This window comes from Trichosurus vulpecula, chromosome 4 (genome assembly GCF_011100635.1).
Source record: "Trichosurus vulpecula isolate mTriVul1 chromosome 4, mTriVul1.pri, whole genome shotgun sequence".
In the NCBI taxonomy this organism is placed as follows: domain Eukaryota; kingdom Metazoa; phylum Chordata; class Mammalia; order Diprotodontia; family Phalangeridae; genus Trichosurus; species Trichosurus vulpecula.
The window spans coordinates 74,907,684-74,932,695 of record NC_050576.1 but is presented as its reverse complement, the minus strand read 5'-3'; the positions used below and the strand labels follow the sequence as shown (position 1 = coordinate 74,932,695).

At 44.8% G+C, this 25,012-nt stretch overlaps 1 protein-coding gene across 1 annotated transcript in view; it reads right to left on the bottom strand.

Annotated features, from left to right (window-relative positions):
• Window positions 1-25,012, bottom strand: part of QSOX1 (quiescin sulfhydryl oxidase 1) — a 51,894-nt gene that overhangs the window by 6,373 nt on the left and 20,509 nt on the right. Inside the window, exons 3-9 of the mRNA XM_036754770.1 lie at window positions 20,336-20,384; window positions 18,821-18,926; window positions 14,509-14,599; window positions 12,368-12,513; window positions 9,386-9,538; window positions 4,882-5,011; window positions 415-534 (exon numbers count right to left, since the gene is read on the bottom strand). Of these exons, the coding sequence (XP_036610665.1) occupies window positions 415-534; window positions 4,882-5,011; window positions 9,386-9,538; window positions 12,368-12,513; window positions 14,509-14,599; window positions 18,821-18,926; window positions 20,336-20,384 (795 nt within the window). The remainder of the gene's footprint in view (window positions 1-414; window positions 535-4,881; window positions 5,012-9,385; window positions 9,539-12,367; window positions 12,514-14,508; window positions 14,600-18,820; window positions 18,927-20,335; window positions 20,385-25,012) is intronic.

Sequence of the window (25,012 nt, the reverse complement as noted above, 5' to 3'; positions counted from 1 at the left end):
AGGAAGGATGTGGTCAATAAAAGCAAGTCTTAACATACAGTCAGAGAGAGAAGCTTCCCTCCCTGCTAGACCCCAGAAACATAGCATTTCCCTACCCCACCTCAACATCTGAGCCACCAAATGGAATTACTGGTACTGGATTGAAGGTCCAACAAGATCCTTTACTTCACCCCACTGCATATTTAATCCCACATGTGGGAGTGTCTAGAAATGTGCCATTAAAGAAGAAAAGGGAAATCCAGGTGAGATTCGCTGGTACATGGTGATGGGGGAAGGGAAACACATTTCCAAGCTCTCCTAGCCCCACCTGAATACAGACACAAGGCCAGGGATGGAGAAGTAAATCATTTCCATTCCCACCAAAATAGAGAAGACAGGAAAAAAAGATGGATATGGCCAGGGAAATTCATTCACCTCTTTCCAACTCTTCAGGGCCGTTCCCAAGGAGACGTAGGGTATGCTCTTCCTCTGCTGCTGTAACCACACATCCATGGTATAAAGGAAATTCCGGACCAGGGGCTGGCCAGGGTAGTACTACAGCGAGTAAGCAGAGGTGGGGGGAGGGGAGAGGAAAAGCAGGTGAAAACCAGACAGAGCCTTAGGTTCCCTGAGGTCCAAGAAGAGGGGCAGAGGTCTGGGGTGGGCAGAGAGGAGAAGGACCCAAAAGGATATATCCCCCCAAGCTGCAGCAATTCAAAACCCTCACTATTAGGCATAGAGGAACAAAGCTCACTTCTCAGGATGACCGCATTGAGAAAGACTGTTTTATGTTGGTAGTCTGATGTGGAAAGGAGGGAAACAAGCAGTGAGGAACTCTCAGAGCGGAATGCTTTGGCCTCACTGATAGTTGACCAGTGAGGTACCTCTCAGCTTGCACAGATCTAGACCTTCTCCTTCCCTCCCCCTCCCCAGCCCAAGGTTTGCTGGATGGAAAATCTGAAAGTTTCTGACTCCTAGATAGGGCTGTGTGGGATTCACAGGCAGACTGTCCTTCTTAGGAAAAAGGACTTTCTGCATAGTTATCTGACTTGTTGACTGACTGGTTAGGAGAAAGGGCCCTTTCATTTGTATTCCAGTGGCTGCCATTGGAAGGGCCTGTAACCAATCTCCAAATCTTGATCTTAACTCCAAAGAGTCTCTGAGGAACATGAAAAGCTACCATGACAATAAGTCAACTCAAATCTGATTAGCATCAGCACTCTGAAACCGCAAGCACTTGGGAGAGGGAGAGAGGGAGAGGGAGAGGGAGAGGGAGAGAGAGAGGGAGAGAGAGAGAGAGAGCATGTGCTCTTACTACAAACTCAGTCACAAGAAAAGAAAATGCAGTAGAGACTGAGGAGGAGAAGAAGCCGAGAAAGATAGAGACACAGGCGGCAGATGGAATCAAAGTATTTAAGGTAACACAGGGAAGGTTGGGGGGAAAAACAAGAGAAAGTTATGAAGGAAGTAGGAGCTATAGATGGGAATGAAACAGAAACAGGGATAGCTGTTAGACAAATCTAATCCCTCAAGGAGAACCAGCTTGGAGTAGTACATACCGCTGCCCTGAGAGTCTGGAAGACCTGGTTTCAAATTCTGCCTCTGAAACAAACTTGGCTGTATATAAGATATTTAACCTCTTCAGGATCCAGAACATTCTCTAAGGTGCAGAGTATTGGCAAAGGTGGGGTCCCTACACCAGGAGCTCCCTACACCAAGGAAATCAAAGGTCCAGTAAAAAAACAAACTTCAAGGCAGATCCAGTAAATATCTTAAGCAAATCTTAGGTTGGAGAGCAGCCCGAGAGTCAGGGGTCAGGGGCTGCTAGAAACTATTCTTCTTTGACACACATTCCCTGTTAACCAACACTGGGGTTCCCAGGGGGCTCACAAATTTAAATTAATGGATAGACCATTGCTTAGAGGTCCATAATTCTTTCTGACCTTCCCCCTTTCTTAACACTGACTTGGAACTTTACCCCTTTCTCAAGGAGCAGATATCATGGAGGAAAAAAAGCAACAGTGAAATCCTGGTGATAGCATGCAACCTAGTGGCCAGGACTGGAATGGCATCCTAAAAGCATCCCATCTAATGGAGTCAGTGAGATACAGAGCAGGAATAGGAAGAAACATGGAGCTTCAGAAGCCAAGCAGAAGGGAAACCAGCAGAAACCTTCTTCTCCAGGATAGTGGGGCTGCTACTCAGAGATTGAGGGGGCAAGGAAGTACATTCTACTAAAAAACTAAATCAACATACTAGTTCAGCCTAGATCTCCCCAACCAGAGAGAAGAAGGAGTGGAGTCTCATGGCGTCTCCACCGGATACTGTTAGGAATCCCATTTGGTTCCTATTGCCAATGAGCCAACATAATCCTACCTCTCTCCATTGGCCGACCAATCACTTCCTCCTTGCCTGCTGCCACTTCTAATCAGTCATCAACAGGTATTTTTTTGAGCTACAACTATGTGCCAGGCACTGTACTAAGGACTGGTACTTATTGCCAAGGCTGCCCCTCATGCCTGGAATACTCTCCCTCCTAACCTCTGACTCTTTTTCAAATCCCTTGGCTTCCTCCAAGGCTTAGTCTAAATGACACACACCTTGGGCAGGAGACAGGCTTAGCTCTGCCCCACCCACCAGCCAGGAGATAGACATCTACTCCACATTTATCTTGCGTTCCTGTACTCAAGGCTAAGCCTGCCTCCTGCCCAAGGTGTATATCATTTGAGCATTAGACAACAGGTAGCGCCAAACATATACATGCGCTTGGGAAAGACTCATTGATTTGATTAAACCACAGTTGGAAGGTTGTTGTATCCTCACTGATCTCTCCTATACACCTGGTTGGGGGCTTACGTAGAAATGAACAGAACCCCCTAAGTCACTTCATTGCTCCCTCCTTTCCTCGCACATACCGGTGACCTGTCCACCTTATGACCTGGGGAGCAAGAGATCAACTCAGACTATGGCACAAGGGATTTAGGCAGCTATACGGATGGACTTCCTGAGGGTTCTGAGAACCAGAAGGCATTAGGCCAGGGACATGGCCACATGGACTCACGTGGAAGTCTGGACACTCCACTCCACTCTGCAGAAGGCAGAAGAGTGGCTCGGATAACCTCTCAAGCTCCTCTCCACAAAGTCTCTGGGCCTCCGGGGCTGCCAGCTCTCCCATTCCATTTCAGAGCTAGGCTCAGAAGCTATGTGACCTCCCCAAGATGCCAAAGGCTGCTCTGGCTAGAACCAGTCAGTCTTCCGCCAGTTACTTACTAGGCCTGAGTTCCCTTCAGAATGCTCCAGGCATCACCCTGGGGTGAGGTCCTGGGACTCTAGAAGTGTGTGTACCTGGTGATTGGATCTAGGCCACCCCCTACCCCAGGGAGCTAGCATGAAACCTGAATAGTGAATAAGCCCAAGGGGACTGCGAGCCTGGGAGGAAGCAGATGCGTGTATCTTTTTGATTGCGGGGACTCCTGGAGGGGGGGTGGCCCTAAGCATATAGAGCAAAGGCCCCACTGGCAGGGTAAACCTTAGGGAGGCAAGCAGTTATGACTGGACAGTGGGGTGGTTCAGAGGACTGGATTATGCTCCATGGCTGGCACGTTGGAATGCCCAGAGCAGCTGATTCAGCATTCAGCCATCCCTTTTATCCAAAGCCTATATCTGACTCAGCAGCACTTAGTGGCAGGTGCCTTGGGTTTTAAGTAGTAGGGTTTTGGCTGCTGTTCTTGAGACAGGGAGAAAGGAGGGAGAAAAGCCTGAGGATAAGAGAAGCAGAGTCAGCACTCAGCCATTGGAGCCAGGGAAGGACACAACCAAGATTCTGGGGTTATACTCTTGCCTAGAAATTCCAAGGAACTTATATTGATTTTTTTAAAAAGCTGCATGGAGAGGAAACATGGTATAGTAGAAAGAACACTGTCAGAGTCAGAGGAGCTAAGTCTGAATTCTGCTGACAAGTCATTTTGACTCAAAGAGTCTCAGTTTTCTAATCTGTAAAGTGGGGATAAAATACCTGAATGCCTTACTTCACAAGATTTCTGTGAAGAAAATGCTTTGCAAGTTTTATATAAATATTACATATAATAATATTATATAAATGTGAGCATGTGTGGTCATTATTGAAGGACTTTGAACTTTCCCTCTTCTACCTAAGGGATGTAATGGAGTATAAATTCCAGATCAGCTAGATAGGTAGATATAGACGTACACATAGATGTAGATATAGACATAGATATAGATTTTGCACTGGGGACAAGGATGGTTACTGAGTGATTTACATAGCAGAAGTTTGTGGAGGCAGTATGGTTTAAAAGGAGAGAATACAGGGATTTGAATGAAGGTCTCTGGGTTCAAATCTCAGTTTTACTCCCTACTACCTGTGTGGCTTTGGGCAATGAGTCACTAAATCCTTTCTGAGACTCAGGTTCACCATCTATAATATTGTACAAAGTTCTCCTCCAGCTCTAAAATTCTTTGATTCTATTCCAGCCAGCATCTGGAAGGAAAGCAGAGTTCTCTGACAAGCTAGAGATCTCTTTTTTTCCCTCTGTCACTCAGTAGCACCTTATACACCCCAATCTAAGAACAGAGAGGTACCTGGGTGGTAGGCAGGAGGTAGCTTTTAGGTTGAGGTTGTAAGGTGAGTAGCTGGACAGCCTCCCCATATAATGGCCAGGTTCACAGGATGCCAGCTCACTAGGCACAGTTTCTAGGGACTGAAGATCACCAGGAAAATGCCTATCTCCTTCTGCCCCTTAGGGAAGGGTCCTTAGATCCACTGAGGCATGTAAGGATCTCAGGATGACTATTCGAGCTGGTAGTGACTGGAAGAAGCAGGCCCTAATTAATCAGTTAAGGAGGATGTTAAGGAGGATGATGGAGGCTACAGGCCCAACTTACCTTGGCCAGGACTGACACAAAGTTTTTCAGAGCTGTCAGACGCTCTCCCTCCAGGACTTTGAACTTGCCCACCTCTACCCGAAGGATGTAATGGAGAGCAGATTCCAGATCGGTCATATATACTTTGGAACTGGGGACAAGGACATGAAGGAGAGAAAGGTAGTATTGACAATGGGGAGGGGCAACCTGGGATCATCAGGGGAAGGGACTGAGTTAGAAGAAAGGGAATGTCTTTGTTTTCTGATTGGTCCCAACTAGGGCGCCAATTTAAATAACCCAAGGTCAAACAAATAGTTTTCATCCTCACCTCAGACGCTAGCAGGGTGACCCTGGGCAAGTCACTCCACCCCTCTCTGGGGTTCCTCATCTGTGAAATGAGGAGATTGGACCGAGGGGTGGGGAAGCTGTGGCCTGGAGGCCACATGCGGCCCTCCAGATCCTCAAGTACAGCATTAGGATTTGTTCTGTGAAGTCTGGATTCAGTCAGAGGGCTACGCTTGAAGACCTAGAGGGCCACAGATGGTCTCTAAGGTCCCTTTTAGCTCTTAATTCTATGATCCTATTGGGTTCTTCATGTAACAATGATAATAATAACGGCTAACATTTAAAGATGGCTTTAAGGTTTGCGAAGCACTTTACAATGCTTTGTAACATTTGATACAAGGATATGATTTGATCCTTGAAAACCATCTATAAGGCAGATGCATCCCCCCTTTACAGAGGAGGAAACTGAGGCTGAGAGAGGTTAAATCACTTGACCAGCCAGGATCACACAGCTAAGCCAGTGTCTAAGGCAGGATTTAAATTGAGGTCTTCCTGACTCCAAGCCTAGCACTCGGACCAAGCCATCTATTGCCTAATCAAAAGTCATTTTGTCGCTGGGCTAAGGGCAAAGAGGGACCTACACTCTCTCTCCTGGGGACCCCTAGAGGTGTTATTAGGGAAGCTGGTGTGGAAACCCCCTGCTTTAAGATTTATCAAGTGCTTTATAAACATAACAACCTGGGAGGTTGGTGCCATTATTATCCCCATTTTACGGATGAGACAGATAGAAATCAAGTGATTTGCCAAGTGTCACATGGCTGGTAGGGCCACCTTTGTACTCAGGTCTTCCTAACTCCTCATCTGCTGGGTCACCTCATCAACCATGTTCTGGGACCTGAACATCTTTTAGAGGCATGTGGGGCTGGCCTTTGCTCACAGCTGCCTTGTGTTGTGTTGGTCCTTCATTCTCGAAGGGGACCATGGCATCGGGGAAGTGATGACATGACTTGCAGTTGACTTTGATTTGAGTGAGGGAGGGCTGTGCAAGGTCACCAGCCTCACCTTCTCCTCCAGAGCCACGTGGATCCAGTGACCAGATATTCATCAGGATGACTGGAGATGACCCAGGATGCAATGGGAGATCGTGGCCCTTTTAGGCTAAGGTCTTTTCATGTGCTTTCACAGCTGCCAGAAACTGAGAAAACTGAGCCCAATATGGACGGTGGCTCCATTCTTACATCTGACCCTTTCCCAACTGATGAGTTATTCTTGCTAGGTAGCCACCCACCTCTGGGATGTCCCAGGGCTGCATTCATTCAGGAATTTATTCAAACACTTCTTGTGTACCTAAGTGTTTTAAGTGAGAGTGTGCTATGTTTAAACAGTCAACTTAGGAGGCCTAGATCAGCCCCAGGCTGAATTAAGGAGAATTTTGAGTTACTCTAATGTCAGCAAGGCTTCCTCAAAGTTGAACCCTTTTGTCCAGGAACTTCTGAACTATCACTAACAGTGACCATTCTCCTTGGGATCTGGGTTCTAATCCTAATTCTTTCACTATCAATCTACATGGCCCTACAAGGAAGTGCCAGGGTCTTAGCTGCTTAAGGTTAAATTAACGTCTCTGGTCCTCCATTTTCTCAATGCAAGGCAATGAGGTAAAATGTAAAAAGCATTGGATAAAGAGTCAAAAGACCTATGTTCAAATCCAGACCTTAAGGAAGTTATTTAGCCTCTCTCGCCTCAGCTTCCTCAGCTCTGAGAAGAGGGGGTTAAATGCCATTTCTAAGGTCCCTTCCAGCTCTAAATATATCATCCTATCAAATGGGAATAAACACTACCTACTCTCCTACCTCACCCAAAGAGATAATGGTAATGAAAGATAAAGCCTGACCCAGTTATTAGGTATTTTTTTTTCTCCCCACAGCAAAGTTTCTTCCCAAAGGCAGTTTCTTATCTGCTTAGCTTTACAGCTAAACCGGAAGCTTACATTTACATAACTGCCACTTTCTATGCCTTGCTTCAGGCAACAGACTCCACCCTGCCCACCCTTCAATATCTTTGTTAATGATACCTCCGTCTTCACTTTCGACTTTCAAAGTGGATTTCGAATCACTGGGACTTTCAATCCCTTCTAAAATCAATGGACAATCAGTGATTAAAAAAGAAAAGAAAGGTCCCATATATACCAAAATATCTTTAGCACCGTTTTTTTTATAATAGCAAAGAACTAGAAACAAAGCAGATACCTATTGATTGAGGAATGGTTAAACAAACTGGTGTGTGAACGATGGAACATTACTGGTCATAAGACATGACGACTATAGAGAAGCATGGAAAGACTTATATGAACTGATGCAAAATGAAGATGTTCCAAAAAAAATAAATACACAAGGATCACAACAGTATAAATGGAAAGGACAAAAGAAAACAATGGGAACTAAATGCTGAAAGAAGTGATATGAGAATGTACCTCCTTCCCTTCTTTGCAAAGGTGAGGGGGGTGGCGGTCCATGGGTATGGAATATTGCATATGCTGTTAGGTGAGGGGTTGGTTACCTGTCCTCATTACCTGTCCTTCTGCCATCCCCACTTTTTTTATTCTTTGTTGCAAGGATTGGCTTGGGACAAAGGGTAGGTAAGGAGAAAGGAATATATTTGGAAATGAAGGTAATACAAAAACAAAAGATAGTGAATTTTTAAAAATTTAAATCTTTAATTTAAAAATTTTAAATAAAATAAATGAATGTTATACTTTTGCTTCTATTTCTCCTAGAGACCTCTTTCCTTTCCTCAAATATCCATAGGAAGTAACTTGAATCCTGCATGCTGAAAATTTGGAAAATTGCCAGGGGTCTAGAGCGTGGATACTGAGCTTGCTGTCCAGAGGTTCACAGTTCCATTTGCCAGAATATATCCACACAACTGAGACTAGTATGTAGTTTACAGCAAGAATAAAAGCAAAAGCTATCCAGCCTCCAAGTAAGGAAGGACATTTTAGTCATGGGAGATGCCCAATGAAAAAGCAGGCTACCTTTAAAATGAGTCCTGGTCCCCATCAGTAGGTTCAACAAATTAAAGTATTAGTCAACAAGTTAATTTTAAAAAGTAAAATAACAAAAAGAAAAGTAAATAAGCATGTATTAGGCACCTACTATGGGCAAGGTGCTTGCTGGTGATTTTTTAAAAATATAAAATTTAAAACAACAACAACAACCCCAAAACCCAACCCTGCCGTTGAAGAGCTAACATTCTACCAGGAAGATAAAATACAAATACAGATTTGTTATTTAGTTGCTTTTCAGTTGTGTCTGACTCTTTGTGACCCCTTTTGGGGTTTTCTTGGCAAACTAGAATGCTTTGCCATTTCCTTCTTCAGCTCATTTTACAGATGAGGAAACTGAGGTAAATAGGGTCAAGTGACTTGCCCAGGGTCACACAGCCAGTAAGTGTCTGAGGCTGGATTTGAACTCAGGTCTTTCTGACTCCAGATCTAGGGCTCTATGCACTATGGCGCCATCTAGCTGCCTCATAAGAGCTCAGCTGTTCTTGAAGGAAGTCATTGATTCAAAGGGGCAGAGGTAAGAAGGAAGCACATTCCCAATATTTGCAAATGGGGGTGGGGAGGGGGAGAAGAGGGATGAAATGCTGTGCATGGGGAAGAGCAAAACAGGCTAATTTGAGTGGAACAGAGAGTGTATGAAGAGAGAACATAAAGTACAATGGGAAAGGTTAGTGGGAACCAAACTGGGGAGGGCATTAAACACCCGGGTGAAAATGTTTGGTCTTTTATCCTAAAGGCAATAGGAACCACTTAAAGATTTTTGAGTAGAGGAGTGACTGTGAGACAGATGTTTTAGGATTATCATTTTGGCAGCCAAGATCATGGAATGTTTCGTGAATTTACATATGATCCTTAAATTCAGGGACTGTGCTGATCTTCTCATAACATTTCAGTTCTGAAGCTGGATGGCTTATCTATCTGTTAGTGATACTAACAGAAGTTCAGAATTAGCAAAGACAATTAGTTTGGCTTGTACCTGACAACAGAAATCCCTTCAACACCATCTAATACTTTGGACTAGATGACCCCTAAAGGCCCTTCCATCTCAAGGGTTCTTCTGACATTCCTTACTACTACTCCCCACACGCCCAGAAGAGTCAAGGGGGATCTCAGGTCAAATGGAAGACTAGAAAATGGAGTCACTGATCATCATAGAAGGGGACCCGGCAGCATCCTTACCTGTTTACGGGTTTAGTAACAGGAGGTGCTATCCCTTCTGCTGTGGTTGGCTTGACTGCTGGCGTTGGGTGGACCGACGGGGTAAAGGTCATTTTGCCCACGCCAGGTAACTTCTGTAGGTAAGTGCTATAAAGAGGTCTGGATTCCAAAAGCCTGTTAAGGGAGAAAGAGAGGAACATGAGTGAAAAGGCAGTCAGTGGGGGGGTTGGGAGGAGATAACCCAAACCAATCTGCTAAAATCCTGATCTCCACCTGCACCTCAGACAGAAACAGCAAGAGGGAGTCTCTGGCCCAAGATTCATTGCAAAGAATGGGGAATGGGAGAATCCAGCATGTGGAGATTTTTCTTTAGGAAACTTTAGTAAGATTTTCAAGTATCTGCCTAAGCTCTGGGAGAGTTCAATTCCATATTCCTTTATGGAAAAACTGCCTGATTGGAGTCTTCTGTGTCCCATTTCAAAAAGCAGCTAGGTGCCCAGAGAGGCCATGAACTGTTTTCAGTCCGGCAAAGGGCAGATGCTAATCTGGTTAGAAGGTGCTATTTTAGAACATCTACTCATGCACGGCCCTCTTCAGGGATAGAAAGATCTCTACAGAGAAACTGATCCAGCCCCTAATGAGTCCTAAGGTTATTGAGTCTTGGAAGAAGGAAAAAAAGAAAGGGGATGGGGAAGGGTAGGGAAAAGATGCGTAAGAGCAGCCTCAAGAAAGCCAGCCTCTCCTTGCATGTCCTATCATGCCTAGCTGCAGTTATTGGCTCTTGTTTGACCCTTCCCAATATGCGACAAGGTTCAGAATGGAAGCTACATATTCCATACGTTGCCTGAGTTACCAAAAGAGTGACAGTAATCCAGGGATCATATAGGACATATGGAATCATAGTTCTAGAGCCAGAAGGAACCTCAGAGACCATCTAGTCCCAGGGTGGAGAACCTGTGGCCCCAAGTGATGGAGTCCAAGTTTTACAGAACAAATCCTTCTATTAGGGGGATTTGTTCTGTGAAGTTTGGGTTCAGTAAAAAGGCTATACTTGAGGATCCAAAGGGCCATATGTGGCCTTCAGGCCACAGGGTCCCCACCCTTGAAATCCAACTCCCTCCTGAGGACACTGAGGGAAGTTAAATGACTTGTCCAGGGTCACACAAGCAATAAGCATCCAAGACAGGATTTTTTTTTTGGAGGAGGGAAGGCAGGGCAATTGGAGTTAAGTGACATGCCCAAGGTCACACAGCTAGGAAGTGTGTCAAGTGTCTGAGGCCAGATTTGAACTTAGGTCCTCCTGACTCCAGGGCCAGTGCTCTGCTCACTGCCCCACCTAGCTGCCCCCAAGATAGGATTTAAACCTGGGCATTCTGACTTCGGCACCAACAGTGATATTTATAGCACCTACTTCCCAGGCTGCCGAGAGAATCAAATGAGATAATACTTGTAAATTGCTTTGCTAACCTTGAAGCACTATATAAATGCAAGCTATTATCATTAGAATTATTACTTAGCTGGGTGTTTTTAACATGAAAAAAGTTTCATTGATACCTTTTTTTTTACTCAGTCATTTCTGGAATTATCTCTACCTCCATGTCCCTTGAAAGTGAAACCTTTAACAGTTAAACAAAAACACTTGATACAGTGACCACACTGAACACTACATGCAACAGTGTGTCCTCTTAATTGCAGACCATCCCTCCTCCCTTCTGCTCTGCTCTCTAGGACTATATTTGTTTCCATTTGTGAGAGCAAGTGGGTGTTTTTAGACAAAATGGACACATTCGCAGACCACACTAACACACACAAACGTATGTAATTCCCTGCTCCAGAACGATTTCTGCCTCTGCCCAAGTAAGAAAGATCTGTTCCTGCACGTTTGGATCCTGTGAGGTAGGTTGTGGAAGGATTGTTTTCTCCATTTTATACCTGTAGACTAACCTCCCTCACCTTACCCCGGTATCGCCTCCTCTGATACCACAGTGTCAGATTACTTGTGTGGCTATTGGTCACAGCAGACAGATGCTAAGGCTCAGACTAGGGCTTCAGGGACACTGACGGCATAAATTCTCTGGCTACTCACCTACCTCGGGAGGGAGAGGAAACCAGGGGGAAGGCAAAAGGACAGCTTCCCTCACCCAAGAGAAAAGTCGAGAGTGAGGAACAGTAGCAGGGGAGCTGGCATCGAGAAGGCATCACTTTCCGCCCTGCTTTCACGACCCGATGTTTATCGATGAGCAGATGGCTGGGAGATGGCATCGTCACAAGCAATTTTCCCCTCCACCAACTCTTTAGCAAGGAAACAATAACACTGCTCTCTGCCAGAGCTGGCATCATCTGAGCCAGCCCAGAAGGCTAAACCCCCTTCCTTCCCCTCTCTGCCACTCATGCCACCCCTTCTCACTGCAAATGCCACCAACTAGGTCAACCTAGGAGATGGCAAAGCAGACTCAGTCAGGGGTAACACTATCTCAGGGAAAGAGCTTACTCACCCCTTACCCTCCTGCAGAGGAATGGGATGGCACCACTTACCCCCCACCCTACCCCAGATCACTTCCAGAGGCAACCTGAAGCCTGAGCTTTTGTCTTCCTGCCCTTCCACGCTCTTCCTTCCACTGCTAGCCTGACATCCATCATCCATTGAGGGGAGGAAGGCACCATCTGGCCCGTATTTAACGTGCTATTCAACAGTGGGGACTGCCAGAGGGGCCCAGCGCTGGGCTCATTGTTCTCCGCCAGCTTTTTGGAACTGGCTATTGTCTGATTTCTAATGAACTTTTCTGCAATTAGGAAACCAAAGAGAGGGAGGGTTAGGCACATTTGGTTCCCTGCCAAGTTAGCAAGTCTGCCAAAGTGTCTGCCCACTAGCACCGTGGTTGGGGACAAGTTTCAAAGTTGTGATAGGCTGGAGGGAACCAGGGGCCTTGGGACAACTGGTTGTCCATGCCTTTAGAGATAGAGCTGGTGGGGGGAAGAGGAGTGGGCTGAGGAAGTACTCACACAGGGACCCTGGTCTTGGAGCCATTTCTGGTCAGTAAGTAGCAAGAAGGGAAGGCAGTGACGGCAAATTTCTTTACTATATCCTCCTGTACATCCACAACCCTGCGCACTTTGATGCCATGGTACTGAGACATGTCCAGCTCCACCTGCAAAAATCAATGAATCTGTTGAAAGGACAAGCATTGAACAGAATGAGCTGGGGGACGGTAAGTCTTTGGTTCCAATGCTCTCCAGATGACAGAATCACAGTTTTGGAGCAAGAAGGGACTTCAGAAACTATCTAGTCTAAGCCTCTCATTTTACAAAAGGGGAAACTGAGGCCCAGAATGAGCTTTGGTCACACAGGTGTCATGATTTGAACTCAGGTCCCTGACTCCAAACCAGACTCTGGCTATAATTAACCTGGGGTAAAGTCTTCTCAAACCTTTCACTTCATGGCCACTGCCATGAGTAACACCAACCAGGAAACCTGTAGACCAATTACCATACACTTCTCCCCACTTGAAAACTGGGTGGGGGGGATCCTTTAAAGGCAGTGCCCTTTTACCCACCCTACAATCATTTCCCGTAGTCACTGTCTTGCCTACAGTCATGTCAGGGAGCTAGGGGATGGTAATGGAGAAAGACTCAGGGGCTGAGGCCATTGGCCTCTCACCTTCAGGTGAGAATAGGTGCCTATATATCCCCCTTTCCCCATCCCTTCTGCCCCCACACCTTCAGGGTCATCTTCCTCAGTTCAGCCCACCCAGCACAAGGACTACATTGGCTTTTCCAGCAGCAAGTTTTCAGTCAGGGGCTCCCTTAGTGTAAACAATTCATAGGATCATAGCTTGAGAGGTAGAAGGCACCACTGAGGTCACCTTCCTCATTTTACAGATAAAGAAACTGAGGTCCATCTAAGTAAAGATCACATGGGTAATAAGTACCAAGCCAGGAACTGAACTCAGTTCTTCAGATTCTAAATCTGTCACTCTTTCCTTTGGACCAATTCACTTGCACATCATGGCATCACCTCCCTGATGTCACAGTCCTCTTCAAGAATGACCAGCAACAATAACAACCACCTCTGTGTGCCACAGTGCAGTCCCTTTTCCCCCTTCTCCTGTTTCCCTAGGACTCTCCTGGGGTGGACCTGGAAATCTCACCTGAGCACCAGCACAATCCACCTTTGAAGTAAATTAGTTCATGAATAACAAGGGCTATACAGGGTATATATAAATATATATATATTATATATTATATATATTATATATAAATATATATATTATATATATTATATATATATATGAGAGAGAGAGAGAAAAAGAGAGAGAGGGGTGGGGGCGGTAATGTGATGAAAAAACCTTGGGAGAGAGGCAACCAAGGTATATTAATGATGTGTCAGACTCCTTTTTTCCCCCATGGACACTCTGCCGAACCAGATTAAAATGTGATCAAGAAATGTTCAACAAAATAAATAAAAATAAATAACAAAATAAAATAAAAATACATTGTTCATTTTAATTTGAGGTTTTCTGAGCCAATATTCAGCCCACAGAGACCCATTTGTATTTGAGTCTTATATACCACTGGTATGTTAGAACTGGCCTTTGCAGGAGGACCTAGGTTCAATTCTTTCTACTGGCCATGTGCCCTTGGCAAGGTACCTGACCCCGCCCCCTTCCCCTCCACATTCCCTGAAATTCTCTAAGGCTCTAAGCTGTAGAGCAGGTACCAGTTTGCACTGGTAGAAGAAATTTCTTCACCAGGAGTTCCCTAACACTAATGAAATCATAGGTCTGGTCCCTTCCCAAAAAAAATCTGAAGCCTTGGATTCTACTGCATCACTTGCCTTCTCTGTGACTTTAGGCAAGTCACATCACTGGGCCTCAGTTTCCTCACCTATAAAAAGAGGACATGAGGATAGCTGCTCTTTAAAATTCATTCCTTTTCTATGATTCTGCAACATAGAGAGGGATTACAAGGTCACTGATGGCCAACAGTTTGTATAGTACCTGTCTCCCCCAGCAGGTGTCTCCATAGTGAAAGAAACCAGTAGGGCAAACCCCCTCCTCCTCCTCCTCTCCCCCCACCCCAAAATGCCAACAACTCCCACATCTAAACTTTAACCTTGCTCCCCAAGGAGCTCCAGGTGGCCTTACCTCTCTACCCACATAGGAGTCTTTCTTCTCAAAGATCAGGGCCAGGTATTCATCACTGTTCCTCAAGAAGAAATTATTGATCTCCTCCAGCCTGTAAGAGATAACATTGGCTGTGCCCACTGGAAAGAGGGGCCATTAGTCCAGCCCAAAGAACAGCTGACTCCCCATGTGTGTATGAGACAATAATGATGACACAGGACTCAGAGAATGGCAATAAAAACCTCCCTAATAATCTTCCCCAAGGGCCCTGCCAGAGGCATACTTTGCCAGCTCATCCCAGGCTTCTCAAGCATGGGGAAGGGAAGGGCTGTGTGCCTACCGTGCTAAGCACTTTTAACTAATATTATCTCAATCCTCACAACCTTGTGAGGTATGTGCTATTTTATAGCTGAGGAATTGAGGCAGACTCATCCAGGATCACACAGGTTAGTGTCTGAGATCACATCTGAACTCAGGTCTTCCTGACTCCAGGCCCAGTGCTCTAACCACTGGCCAACTAGTCACCTGTAGACATCAGTAGGGGAAAAGGAAAAATGGGCATTTTGCTCCTCAGTGGGAGGGTGCTGAGCCCTTACTCTGGTTGGCTCTGATTAGGTTCTCTCAACCTTCTTTTTGAGAGTCAAGGATTCAGCCTTCTCAGAGCCTCCAGAGGACTGATGAGGAAACATGCTACCTACCTCCTGACAGAGAGGTGGTAGACTCAGGGGGCAGAATGAGGCATGCATTCTCAGGCATGGCCAATGCAGGAATTTGCTTTGACTATGAATATTTATTATAAGGGTTTTGTTTTTCTTTTCCAGGGCAGATGTGGGATATAGAAAAAGCAAATTCTCATAAATCAGAGGGAGAAAGGTTCAAATGAAAACAAATTTGATAAAAGAGGGAAAAATAAAAGCAGTCAGAAGAAGAATGAGTTCGTTCAGTCAGAATTTGGGATTCGGGGCGGGGGGGGGGAATGGAAGGATGTCTGCTATCCAGATCCCCCTGAATGGGGTATGCTGTGACTTAGAACTATGACAAGTCCAGCTTGTCTGGGAGGAAAATGTGGGTGCTCAGAGGCCTGAAATGAGAATTCTCTAGTTTAACAGCAATAGAAGAGAAAGAACCAGATGCATTAGACTGTAAGCTCCCAGATGGCAGGAACTGTCTTTGCTTGTTTTTCTATCCTTAGTGCTTAGCACAGCGTCTGACATATAGTAGGCATTTAATAAATGTTTATCGACTTATCGACTGGCACAGGCAGGGACCTGACGCAAAAGGCATCAAAGGGACTTGAGATCTGATCCTCTTATGACTATTAAAAAGAGGAATCACAGAACGTCAGATCCAGAAGGGACTTTATCTAGTCCAGAGGTGGGTAGCCTGTGGCCTTGCAGCCACATGTGGACCTATAGGTCCTCAAGTGTGGCCCTTTGACTGAATCCAAACTTCACAGAACCACCCCTGCATTTAGCCCAACTCCATTTTGCAGATGAAGACACAAAACAGAAGCCAAAATGGAAAAACCAGACAAAAAACTGACCACTGGGGGGGCAAGAAAAGAGCCAGTCATAGAAAAAAACTGGAAATGTTAATTAAAAACTTCTAAGCAGAACAGCTTTGGCTTAAAAGACAAGTGATTTCACAAGATGCCTGATTTAAAATAATTTATAATTAACTATCTGAATAGTACTAGCGTATTTAAGATGCTGACCATGGGAGCCTAGAGCAATCCTGGCAAACACATGGATTGTGAAAGAGGAAAAGGAAAATGTCAGAAAGGGTTAGAGTGTTATGATCACTCCTCTCAAAAAGGTGCCCAGGGGATGGAAAATGGGGTCATCTCTCAAAGCTGGTACCTGACAGGTTCAATTCAAGTTAGTTTAAGGAACACAAGCTCCAGCTAACATCTTATCAATTGAGGTAGCTAAGCTAGGTGGCACAGTGGATAGAAGTGCCAGGCCTGAAGTCAGGAAGACTCATCTTCATGAATTCAAATCTGGACTCAGGCACATATTAGCTGTGTGACCCTGGGCAAGTCACTTAACCCTGTTTGCCTCAGTTTCCCAATGTGTAAAACAAACTAGAGAAGGAAATTGCAAACCACTCTAGTATCTCAGCAGAGAAAACCCCAAATGGGGTCACAAAGAATTGGACACAACCGAAATAACTGAACAACAAACATCCAAGGCATTGTTGTTACAGTCAAAAATGAATCAGCCTTTACCCTCTTGTATTCTGTTTAAGAGGATGCCACACCCAAAGAAATTTTCTTTCAACCCCACACAAACTAGCAGAAGAGTAGGTCCTACTGGACTTTACTCTCCCTTATCCACTCATTCCCCAAGGTCTTCTCCAGTAGGCAGTTAACCTTCTTCCCTATTGATATCTAACACCCACAAAATACTCTTTAAAGGGATGACTAAGCAGGTGGGCTAGAGGCTTGACTTTCTATTGACAGACTTTCTCCCAGGAGAGAGGCTTTTAAAAAGCCTCAGAACTGAAATGTATGAGTATGTGTGTTGGGATGGGGGTGGGAAAAATATATGCATGTATACAAATCATGGAGAAAAAAATAAATTTCCTGGATTTGTGGAAGTAAAAAACCTGGATCCTCACCTTTGCTATGTCCCTTCCAGTCTCATCTCCAGGGCTCCTATGACAAGAGGCCTTTCCTGATCCCCTCACATTTTCCCTCCTGTCCCCATGGTACTTTGTACTGATTTTCTATATATTTTGTATTCATTCCAGTGGAAGACAAACTTCTTGAGAGTTAAGGGACATTTTGTTTTTATCTTTGTACCTCCAGCATTTGGCATACAGTAGGTACCTAATAAATCCTTGTTGGGTTTAATCAAATTAGCTATGGGAGAACACAGGCAGTTTCCTGGAAAAAAGACAACCCAGTCATAAGAATACTCAGGACATGTTGTTTCTAATCTTGGGTTCTATCACCCACGCCCTTGGCAGATCTATCACTGGATTTCTGGGTTCTCTTCCTTGTAAAACTTGGAAAACAACCCAAAGTTCTCCCAGAGGAGAGCCATACGGAACTGGTAATTAATGGCTGTAAAATGCTTTAAGTCATAAATAAGTACACAGTTGAGGAAATAGGCAGCTCCTTCCTGCCAGCTCAGAACGGGTCCACTAAATCTCTATCAGTCTTTGATATCAATGCCAATTTCCTCTTCTCTTGCCTGAACAAATGCATTTCCTGGATCCCAGAATATTTATACTGTATTTCCCCCTCCCCCTAGCAGACTTGGTTCTACTTTCCAGGAATCCATAGAGATAGCATAGTAACCTGTTACAATCACCCCTGGACCAAGCCCTGATCCTACCATCTCTTTGGGAAAGCCTGGGTAAGATCGCTATACCACCATTTTCCTATAAGATCAACAAAACCAGTCTGACTATCAGAGAGGGCTCAGTGGTGACTGTAAAAGAGAATTGATACCATGTGATGAACCTTGAGGCCTACCCCTCCCAAAACAGTCAACAGTCAACCAACAAGCATTTATTGAATGCCTACTAAGCTCTGGAAGCAAAAGGCTTCCCTTCAAGGAACAGGGCAGTAATATTCTCTTTTTTCTTTGTTCTTCAGGGGTATTGCCTTATGTCAATTCCCTCTTCCCACACCTGAACAAATAAATGCGCTGGATCCAAGATTATTTATGCTGTATCTCCCCCATTCCCTAGAACAGCGTTCAGCACACAATAGGCCTTTAAAAAATAGGATCTCAGGACTTGAAGGGACCTTAGAAGTCATCTTTCATTTTACAGATGTTTGTTGAGTGGATAGATGGATGGATAAATGAATGAATCATGTGAAGACTTGTTGAATATATAATAAGACCCACTAAAGACATACCAAGAAAAGAGTGAATAACTACTGAAATCTGTAGACATCACAACTGTCTTCTCCCTATACCCCAGGATGTGACCTACCCTCCCTACCTCCCAAGACTTCTCAGCTGGAACAGCATTTGGCCAGTTGAGACTAACAGAGGCCACTGATTCAATTTGTAGGGGATGGGGCAAATCAAAAAATCCCTGGGAAATTCCTCTGTAGCAGCTGTTGACTAAGACACCAGTGGCAGCTGAAGTCAGGGCTCTGGTGAATATCTATATTTATGGGACAAATGGAACAAGGGGTAGAAGAAGATTGGTCAGAGGTGGTAAATGTGTGCCTGCCCTATGGCAGGAGGCCCAGCTTCGGAGAGTAACAGGAGTAACAGATTAGCTGCACCCGCTCTGCCCTGAGCCATCCTCCCTCCACTTGTACCTTTTGCCTTTGTGAACATGATAGCATCAGCCCTCAGACCCCAAATACCTGATTGGTGCCAGTTCGGGACAAGATGGGGGCCACGGTCCACCACGATGTGTCTCCAGGGCATCAATGAGCAACGTCTGAAGCTCTTCAATACTTTTCCCATGTACTGCAGAAGGAATTGGACAGTTGGAGAGATTGGCTCCAGAACACCTGCCCTTAGTAGCAGAGATCAGGGAAACCCTTCCCCACCTTGCTCCAACCTATCTTTCCAGCCTTATGATATATTTACTCCCCTGCCTGCCTACTCTGGTCTAGCCAAACTGGCCTTCTTCCTGTTCCTTCACAAACAACACACCAGCTCTCATCTCTACTTCTTTCCAAAGGCTGTGCTCCTCATGCCTGGAATGTACTCCCTCCTCATCCTGGCCTCTTGGAATCCCTTGCTTCCTCATTAACTCTTGTGGAATACCTTTTACATCAGGGGTTCTTAGTCTGAGGTCTTGGAACCAGGTTTTAAAAATCTTTTGATAACTACATGTCAACAGAATCAGTTTCTTTTGCAATTTTATTTCATATATTCACAAACATTCTGAGAAGGGTTCTACAGGCTTCACTACCAAAGGGGTCCATGACCCAAAAAAAGTCAATAACACCTGCTCAACATGAAACCTTTCTTGATCCTCCCAGGTTCAGTGTCGACCCTTCCCCAAATTTACCTTACGTATTTTGTATAAACATATTTATGTATATGCTGTCTCCCCAGTGGAATATAAGTTTCCTGAGGACAGGAGCTATTTCACTCCTTTCTTCATATCCTCAGTCTCTGGAACACTGATGCCTAGTGGACAACTAATGAATACTTGATTGATTGACTGAAGGGAGTTTATATTAAGCAATACAAATCTTGCTAGATTTAGAAACCCCTAGAATTCTTTGGTTGACTGTGCTAGCTGTGACTGACTTTCACCATTGCCCCTGACAGGGGTAGAGAGTACACAAAGCCACAGAGCCTTTGACTTAGGCCACTGTGGTATAAACCCCTATGATGTAGGCCGTAGAGACCTAAGCCAGATAGAGACCCCTGAGTCTCCAAGGAACCTCAACCCATTCCTCAGAAGGTAGAAAGAGCAGGGAGTAATGACTCCCCACTCAAAATCAATGAAATTATGCCTTTCTTTGGGGAGAAAGGTCCTTCCTACTTAAAGGTCACTCTTTGATTCCTTTCCATCTGAGTACCACAAATTTATCCTCGCCATAGCGCTCTGCCCCTTCTTATACCTGAAGATGAGACAAAAAATCCGGGACTTCTTCAGGTACAGTGAGGGCCATGCTGCCTGGGAAGGATACCTCCTCCAGGCTGACGAGAATTTGATCTTTGACCTCCTCCCTCTCACCTGGCTTGAAACTCTCCTTTTCAAAGGACAAGCCTCCAGGTGCCTATGAGCTATGCTCTCTCATTGACACAAAGAAAGATAGCGATGTGATGGGAATAGGGGAAAGGGGAGGGGAGCTGGAGAAAACATGGGGAATGTCTGACCAGGTCAGCCAGACTAAGAAGAGGCCACAGATACATACCTGTGAAATCTGTTCCAGTGGAAGAACTGTCTGAGAAGGCTTTAAAAAACTGAAAGCAAACACATAACACCCATAATTTAGTACTCTGGCATCCCCCTTTACCATAACCACCACTCCAACACTCTCCACTAGTTTGCATTTGTTCACAAAGCATCTTCACACAAACGATCTCATTTCATCCTCACAAGCCTGGGCAGTAAATAAGGGCAAAGCTTATTCTCGTTTTCCAGATGAGGAAACAAAGCCCGAGAAATGTTGATCTATTTGGTTTAAGATCCCACAGGCAGAACAAGAACCCAGGTTCTCAGGGTCACAGCATCGTAACTTTAGAGCTGGAAGGAATCTGCAAGTCCACATAGTCCAACCTCCTAACTTTACAGATGAAGAAGCAGTGCCAGCTAAGTGAAGTGATTTCCTCAAGGTGACATAGGCAAGAACAGGCATAGGAAAGATCTGAACCACAATCCTTTCACCTTGAATCCAGGACTGCATGTAATCAGTCTAACATTCTGTGATGCACTTGGTTTGGCAAAGCTGGGTGCCAGCTTCCACTCCTTATCAGAGTTGTACAATTCCCACAGAGTAGACAAGGCAAAATTCCATGAGGCTGAACCATATCTGCTTCCTCCTTAAACACACACACATACATACAAACATGCACACATACATACAAAAACACACATATACACAAACACACACATGCACAAACCACCATCATGTACCGGTCACTCCTACAGATCACTGAGAAAGCTAGAAACCTCCCCTCTGAAGAGTCTAACTACTTCAGCATTGCTCCTTGCCCCCGGGAAAGCCAGAACTGAGGACTCGGTTTCTCTCCACCTGGCTGCCAGAAACTCAGGTAAAGAGTATTACCAGAAGCCAATGCACAAAGTGGGTAGTCAGTCAACAATTGAAGGGAGAGGGCAACAGAACAGCCCGATTCAGTGCCCATAGGGGATGAAATCCAGGAAACAAAGATGGAACAATAGACACATGGCTTCCAACTATAAGTCTGTCCAACAGTGACTTATGCACCCTATGACCTTTTAGTATGAGAGGAAAACCTCAATGATCCCTCACCAGAGGGTCAGGTAGGTACTCTGGCTCCTGTTGATGCCTCCATGCCCTCAAAAGAACACAGAAGACTGTGTAGGGAGCTATGGAGAGCACATGGCAGAGGGTGTAGTGAGAGCCAGGGAGGGGTGAGCAGTGATAGGGGAGCAGCTGGGAAGGGGCCTCCTCCTGAGGGGTGGTCAGGGACATTGTTTCTCTACCCTTGCTGTGGGATCCTTCACTGTCCATGCTGTAAGGCACAGAACACAAGCTGTACCCATCTTTTCACTCTCCTGGGCTCCTGCCCTGCCAGATAGACAGCATTTTTGTAATCCAGGCAAAGGGCTCCTGTGCAACCTGGCATTTCCTTCTATACAACCTGGACCTGTGGCTAGGCAGTCAATAGAATCTCCTATTAAGAGGTAAATGACCTCCTCCCGCCAAGAATAAGATTTGAATGAAGGTAAAGAACCAAAAGTCCGAAAAGCAGCCAAGGGCTGCCCCAACCTCCAAACCCTCTCCCCTTCATCCCTAGAATCCCAGCCTAACTTTATCTACTTTACTGTAATCAACAATATCCAACTCGGACTCCCTTATCTTCTCTCACTAACGTCCACACCTAAAAACCTCTGTTCTCAACCTTCCTTCATTCATTTCCTCTTGTCTTTCAGAAAGAAAGGCACCCTTCTGACTATACTCTTAACTCCATCCCCTTCTGCCTCCTCTAGTCTTAAAAAAGTATTAATAGCTTTTGTTTTTACACCTTTCATTTCCAAATCTATCTCTACCCCACTCCCTCCCCAGAGAGCAATTGTTAACAAAAATGAAAAAGAAAGAGAAAAATTCAGTTCAGCAAAAGTGACCAACCTATTAACTGAGTCTGATAGTATTTGCTTGGTTCCATACACATAGTCCCCCACATCTACACAGACAGGAAGAAAGTGCATTCCATGTCATCTTCAGGGTCAGGCTTGGTCATTAGAGTTACATAGCATTCAGTTTCTTTCTGATGGTTTTCTTTCCATTTACACTATAGTAGTCATTGTGTGTACTGTCTGCTTGGTTCTGATTAGTTTATTTTGTGTCAGATCATGCTGAGATTCCTGCTCTGAATTTCCTTTTATAGCCAGAGGGGCCCCAGAACAAAGATGAGCTCGGTTCAAATTCTGCCTCTGACCCTGGTGGTATGACCCTGGGTACTCTATTATTCAGAATACTCTCAGTACTGTAGGCAACTCTGAAAGTTGCAGAGAAGGTGTTTGACTTACATTGGTATTGGGAGTTTCCTCATCCAAGAAATCCCTATACTAATAACATCAGAGGTTCTTATCCCCATTCCCTCTATGTTGAAGACTCCCAGATCTAGGCAGCCCTAATGTGCTTCTTGAACTACAGTCCTGACTCACTGACTGCCTACTGCACATTTTCAACTGGATGTCCTATAGGGATCTAAACTCACCCTATCCAGAACGGTGCTCATCATATTTGTCCCCAAACTTTCTCCTCTTCCTAACTTTTTTCCCCAGTGAGGGCAGCACCATCCTTCCAGCCATCCATGTACTCAACCTTGGAATCATCCTGAACTTGTAAATCCCGCCCCCCCCCCCACACACACAGAAACACACACATGCACACATACACACACACACACACAGCCACCTCTTGTCATTTCTACCTTACCAACAACCCCCAAATCCATCCCCTTCTCTCCATCCTGGTTCCAGTCCTTTCATTGCTGTATCATTTTTTCTCAACCAGTACAGTTTTCTAATCCTACTTCAGGCCCTCATCCCCCTGGACTACAATAGCAGTGTGCTACTATGATCTCTCATAGACTACTACAGCAACATCTTGACTGCTCTTCCCAACTCCAATCCTTGTACCATTGTCTAAACCATCCTACCCACTGGTGCCAGATTCATCTCCCTAATACCCAGATCTGATCGGGTCAGTAGTCCCTTGACCAAAAACCTTAAATGTCTCCTATTGCTTACCAAATAAAGAACCCCCTTAGCTTGGCATTCAAAGACCTTTATGCTCTGTTCTCAGCCAGCCCTTCCAGGTCTATCCCTACTAGTTCCCACATGGTCTACATTCCATCTAAGCTAGATTACTCACCATTCTTGGAACACATCTTTGACCCCCGCCCCCCATCCCCACTACTGCCTTTGCTCAAACTGCTCACTCTAAATCCTAAATCATTCAATGTCTAGCTCAAATGTCACCTCCTGAGGATCCCTCCGCATCATGTAATCTCTCCTTCCACATCTGTGTAATCTCTTCCTTCTATGAGTTCCCAAAACAATTTTGAAATATATGTATGTATATAATATACATATACATATGTGTATATGTGCATATGTAATATAAACAATACACATACTTTTACCATATATTTGATAGTCCCAATCATAACCCATTTTATTACTACATATTGTAGTTACATATTATATAGCTGTATACTCTCTCCCCAACTAGATAATAATGTCCTTAAGGCCAAAGGATTTTGTCTTTTCTCTGTATTCCTCTGTTCTGTGACTTACACTTAAAAGGGTGCACAACAGTAATCTAAGTGACCATTTATTGGGGAATGGCTAACCACGTCAAGGTATACAAATATAATGGAATAAGAAGTGATTGAATGGATGGTCCCAGAGAAAAGTGGGAAGACCTGGAAGACCTGACGCAAAGGAGAGTGAGAAGAGCCAGGAGAATAACTGATACAATAACATAAAGAACAACATCTTTGAAAGACTTGAGGCCTCTGGATCAATTCAATGACAAACCACTGTTCCAAAGAACCGAAGACAAAGCATGCTCCCTACCTCCTGACAGAGAGGTAATGGAATTCGGTGGCAAAGTGAGACATATGTTTTTGGACATGGTCAGTGTAGGAATTTGCCTTGCTTGAGGCACATTTGTTACAAGAATTTTCTTCTTCTTTGTTAAATTGAGGGGGGGGAAGAGGAAAAAAATGCTTGTTAATGGAAAAAATTAAATTAAAAAAAAGGTAGGTAACATGCTTAGTTGGAGAGAAGAATCCTTCTGCCCCTCCCTGTTTCTACCTACCTTTCACTATTTTCATAACTGCCCAATCAAGCAGCATTTCCTTTGATCATCCGTAGGAGCCCAAGTGGGAATATTTTTAGAGTCAAGCCAAGCTGCATTTTTGTTCCCAGGTTAAAGCACCTCCTTATTGTCATTCCTGGGAGGTGTGCCCTGCCTGAGGGAGCCACCTTACCTTCTTGGAAACTGGTAATTAAGACTTTAGGAATAAGTGTTGTTCTCAGAAAAGGAGTGCTTTCTTTTCCTTTCTTCGCCTCTAACAAAGGACACCATTTACTTTTTCCAGTCTCCAGCCTCTTTCCCTGTACCTCCCCCAAGTCAATGGCAAGAACAGTGAAGTGCCCATGGTAGGCAGATAATAAACGGTTGTTGCATCACTGAATACTGGCAAGTTCCCCACTGTTAATTTGGACAACAGCCCCTTTTCTCAGGTAAAGAAAAAAAGGTTACATTGATAAGGGCTTAGAGCCCTGGACTTATAAACTAGGGGTCAAGTTGAGCTATCACTGAGGCCTCAGCCTCTTTAATTGAGAAGGAAAATGGGTACATTGGGGAAAA